The sequence below is a fragment of the Curcuma longa genome, chromosome 18, assembly GCF_044706935.1.
Source record: "Curcuma longa cultivar G26 ecotype Majalengka, Jawa Barat chromosome 18, ITB_CL_G26_1.1, whole genome shotgun sequence".
NCBI lineage: Eukaryota > Viridiplantae > Streptophyta > Magnoliopsida > Zingiberales > Zingiberaceae > Curcuma > Curcuma longa.
The window spans coordinates 2,279,418-2,284,094 of NC_133878.1; the positions used below are offsets into that span (position 1 = coordinate 2,279,418).

The 4,677-nt window shown below is 34.5% G+C and overlaps 1 protein-coding gene across 1 annotated transcript; it reads left to right on the forward strand.

Annotated features, from left to right (window-relative positions):
- Positions 1-3,412: 3,412 nt before the first annotated feature.
- On the forward strand, positions 3,413-4,293 carry LOC141812191 (stellacyanin-like). Its single transcript, XM_074700224.1, has 2 exons — positions 3,413-3,680; positions 3,819-4,293. Exons 1-2 carry the CDS (start codon positions 3,500-3,502, stop codon positions 4,187-4,189), a joined length of 552 nt encoding a protein of 183 aa, XP_074556325.1. The 5' UTR covers positions 3,413-3,499; the 3' UTR covers positions 4,190-4,293.
- Positions 4,294-4,677: the final 384 nt, after the last annotated feature.

The following is a 4,677-nucleotide window of genomic DNA, read 5'->3' on the forward strand; positions in this document are numbered from 1 at the left end:
GACTTTCCCTACCTAGCCTCAACTAGGACTTCTCTTTGTCCAGTGTACCCGATTAGGACTTCTTGCTAGTCTTCTAGTCAACCTGGACCTGACTAGACTTCACTCACATCCAAATATTAGATCATATTTGGATCAACCCTTAGTCAAACAGATCAGAGCTAGGTGTATTATCAAACATCGAAACTCTAGGGACAGACTAGTACTCCTTGAACCAACACTCAAGTTCAGGGTAGTGTCTTCAAGATCAAAAATCCTTAAGTGTTGATAAATCAAAAGTCATCTTGTAAGTGGTAGAACAGGAGGAAGATTCTCTGACATTAACTCAGTTAATCTTTGGGCGGTTGTTGTGCTTCTGACGAAACATGCATTAAATCCTCAAATAATTTGTCATATAAAATCTCACAAATGATCAAAATCTTACAATCATCATCATAAAGTACCTCATCGTATATTGACTGGCTAATTGATTTAGTCTCATCTTTGTCATAAATTGGATCATCAATTATTTCGATCTTGTCGTCCATATCTTTCTCAAGAAAAATTTTATCCAAGAAAAAAGAAAATAACTTACGACCTTTAAGATTTTAAGCACTACGATCACAGTGTGAGGCTTCCTCAACCGAAACTTGTCTATCACGACCTTGATCGCGTACCTCAAGATCTTGCGCTACTAAACGTTGGAATAACTCTGTGACTTGTCCCTGTAGATCTTCAAGTATCTTGTCTCAAGTGCTATGATCACAATGCGAGGCTTCCTCAGCCGAAACCTACTTGTCATGATCACAATCACAACCACGATGACTATTTATGGGATCTAAGAGCTATGATACCAATTAATGCTAGGCGGGATAGTGATTATCCTGCAAACAATATTAATTCTGTTGATCGACTACGAATGCCAGAAATAATTTTTTAAAACCTGTTGATTCGGAAGAATATCAAAAGATAAGGAAATAAACAGTACTGTCAAAAAATATTATTAAACCAAACACGTCTCTTACAAGAACCCTAACCCTATTTAAATAGTCTAAGAAATAAGAAAAAATTAAAATGGAAAAAAAAAATACCCTAACCCTATTTAAATAGTCTAAGAAATAAGAAAAAATAAAAATGAAAAAAATAAAAAAATTGAAAATATAAAGTTTAAACACACGTTTAGAAAGAAAAGATAAAAAAATAAAAAGATAAAATCTAAAATAATTTAAAAAAAAGAAAATTAATTTTAAAATTTTAAAATAAATAAAAGATCAATTCTAGAATTTTAACGATCAATTCAAGTAAACCATAGTGCTACAATCCAATCGTACTAACCGCGTCAGGAAGCCACGAGTTGTCACGATAGTTTCAATCATCCTTCTTTAAGACCCAAAAGGAAGGTTGATAGCCTCGAGTCATCACAATTCAAAAGAGAATATAGCTGTATCAAAAGACATAAATTAATTGTGTTGTTAATGCTCATGCATTAGAAAAAGAAGTGGGAAGCCTTGGGAGGTGATAGTAAAACCAATGGTGTCGTGTATATGACATCAAGTTTGATAGCCTCACATCACAATTCAAAAGAGAATATAGCTGTATCAAAAGACATAAATTAATTGTGTTGTTGAATGCTCATGCATTAGAAAAAGATAGTGGTGATAGTCGTTAGGACTAGGCCGCTTTGGACGTAATCGCCTTGGGAGGTGATGAACCAAGTAAAACCAATGGTGTCGTGTATATGACATCAAGTTTGATTCAAGTTTCTGATTATGCATTCAAATGACAAGCAAGTAATCAAGACGAAGTAATCAAAGTTATTCACTCTCCTTCTAACTCACAAAGTCCTAACACTAAACAACTTAGTTAACCTAGTTAAATCAAACCAATCAATCTACCGAGATGCCCACTTGAAAGAGAAAATGATTTTCGGTGTACCTCAAAAAAAAAATAAACAAAAATTAATTTATTTTTAAAAATATTTTCATAAATCAATTACTTTATTAATAAAAAAATGAAAATTTCTTGTTAAATAAAAATCTACTGTACAAAATCCCCAAGTGGAGGTCGGAAGACAGCCACTGGAACGAAATTCTAAACTCAGTAGAGAATGTTCAAATATCCATGCATGTAAGTTGTGTTTAATTAGAAAATCAATTATCTCTAGAAACAAATAAAGATGAATATGCAAATGGTAAAAAGTAGATCGTATATATGATTTATCCGTTGATAGAAATTTAGAGTTTTTAAGCAAAAACAAAAAAAAAATTATTGTCAAAAAGACTACTCATAAAACTATTAAAAGACCAAACAAATATAAGTTGACTTGTCTTAGTGATTTGAACATTTCAAGAGACAAAATCAACACAAACAAATCTATCTAGATGCACTAAACAAAACTATAATTTGAAAAGAAAAAAAAACTCTGTCATTATTTTTTCATATTTATCTTTCTTCCTTAAAAAATATTAAAAGAATTTAAAAAAACCTTTCAAACCTTTTCTCTAATCTATTAGGTAGAGGGGGAAGACTATCCAATCAACTATCAATTAAAATAACAATTATATAAAGAAACACACTACAACAACATTAGTTATATTCATATGATGCAATGCAATTGTTATGTATATAATTTAAATAATCTCTCACGTTGATTATTTCTTCGGTCACGTTCCTAAATATAACCTCCCTCACACATTGATGCAATGCATTAATTTTTACAAAGATAAAAGCATAAGAAAACAAATAAGAAAAGGATGTAGCATATGTGCACATATGTAGGGAGCCCATTGATGTTGAAGGCTTATCCTTTGGGAGTAGGTGAATCCAAACAAACCAAACCTAATCCTTCACCCTAAGTCAACCAATTTTGGAGGGAACCTTTGACCCGTCTACAATTGTGGATGGCCTTTTAACTACAACTTTATTAAAAAAAAAAAAGGTGTGCATAAAATAATTCTACCTTCAAAGATTATGACTTTTTCTATTTGTTTGGTCAATGATTTCCTTTTTATAATATGTCAAATAAAATATGGGACTTTTTCTTCACTTTTATATCAAATAAAGATTTTTTTTCTTTGTATGCGCGATGTAGTCGTAAAATACTCGAAGAATCAATTAAGAGAACAATTTGAATTTCAATATCGATAAATATCATAGAAGTTGATTTCTAAATATACATAAATTGTATTTCAAAAATTTAGTAGATAAGTGAATAAAAAAAAGATTATCTATCTAATATAAAAAATTATTTATCATAGTATCAGTACCCTAGATTGTTATCGTTGAATGCATGTATCCAAGACAGTGACTCATGCTTTTGACCAAACCCCACAATTAAAAAGATTTTCACGAGAGCACCAACTCACTTTGACTAGGCTACAAGTTATTCCAAAACATGGTTTATCAAGCTTTTAAAGCCAACTATAAGAAACCCTCCACTCTCTCGAGATAGAGCAACCTTGTGCTTTATTAGCCTTCTCAATTTTCTCATCTCTCATCTCTTCCGATCGTCTTCAAGATCAACATGGCGGTCGGCAAATGGAGTAGCAGCGATAAGGCGTTGAGCTTGCTTCTCCTAGTCATCAGCTGTGCCTCGTGTGCCTCCGGGATAACCCACATCGTCGGCGATTCCAGCGGTTGGAACCTCAATGTCAACTACGATCAATGGGCCGCCAGCCAAACCTTCGTTACCGGCGATATCCTCGGTTGGTTAATGATCCCCCGCTTTGCAAAACCAAGTCGATCGGACTGAAATTCTGCTGATTAGTTAAATTGGAAATCAAAAGTTGAATTCGTCCTTTTTCAAGAGATTAAGGTAGTTAAAATGATGCGTTATTGTGCAGAGTTCAGGTACAGTAGCTCGCAGCACAACGTGGAGGAGGTGAACGCCGGCGACTACACCGCTTGCTCCAGCAGCAACCCCATCAGCCAGCAAGCTAACGGCAATACGACCGTCCTCCTCTCCGGGGTCGGCACGCGATACTTCATCTGCGGAATCTCCAACCACTGCAACAGCGGCATGCGAGTCCAGGTCAACGTCACTGCTTCTTCCACCGCCTCGCCACCGCCGCCGGCGTCCAGCGCTCCTGCGCCTACAAACAACAATAACAACAACAACAACAATAACAACAACAACGCCGGAATCCTGTCGCCGGTGCACGCCGCCGCCGTGGTATGCGCGGGGTTGCTGGTGGTCGGGCTTGGCGTGTTCTAGGTTTGGCCAGGAGAGAGGCAGTGCTGGATTATCAGAATACATAATTATTTCACTTTTATTTGTACTTTGTCTGATTTATTTAGAGTGTGTTCTTTGTTTGCTTACTGGAGATTGTTTCTGTTTTAAATTTTACCTTTTAAAAAAAAATAAAATTGAATATCTATTATTAATTTTTCATAAGGTTTTAGTCATAGAGGGTTACAAATTCTCAACAACAAAAAATTGGCTTCCAGAATGTACAATTTAATTTTAGAAAAATGATATATTACATAAAAAATGTAGCATAAAATTCAACATGACACACTCAACTGTATGGATGGGAGCTCTATTGCATGGATGTGGGACCCATTGCATAGAGTATGTCATGTTGAATTTCATGTTACATTTTTCATATAATGTATCATTGCTCTTAACTTTAACACATAATGTGCCCAAAGATCCATCTTCATAATCTATAATAAGAAAAAAAATCAACTAAAAAAATGATG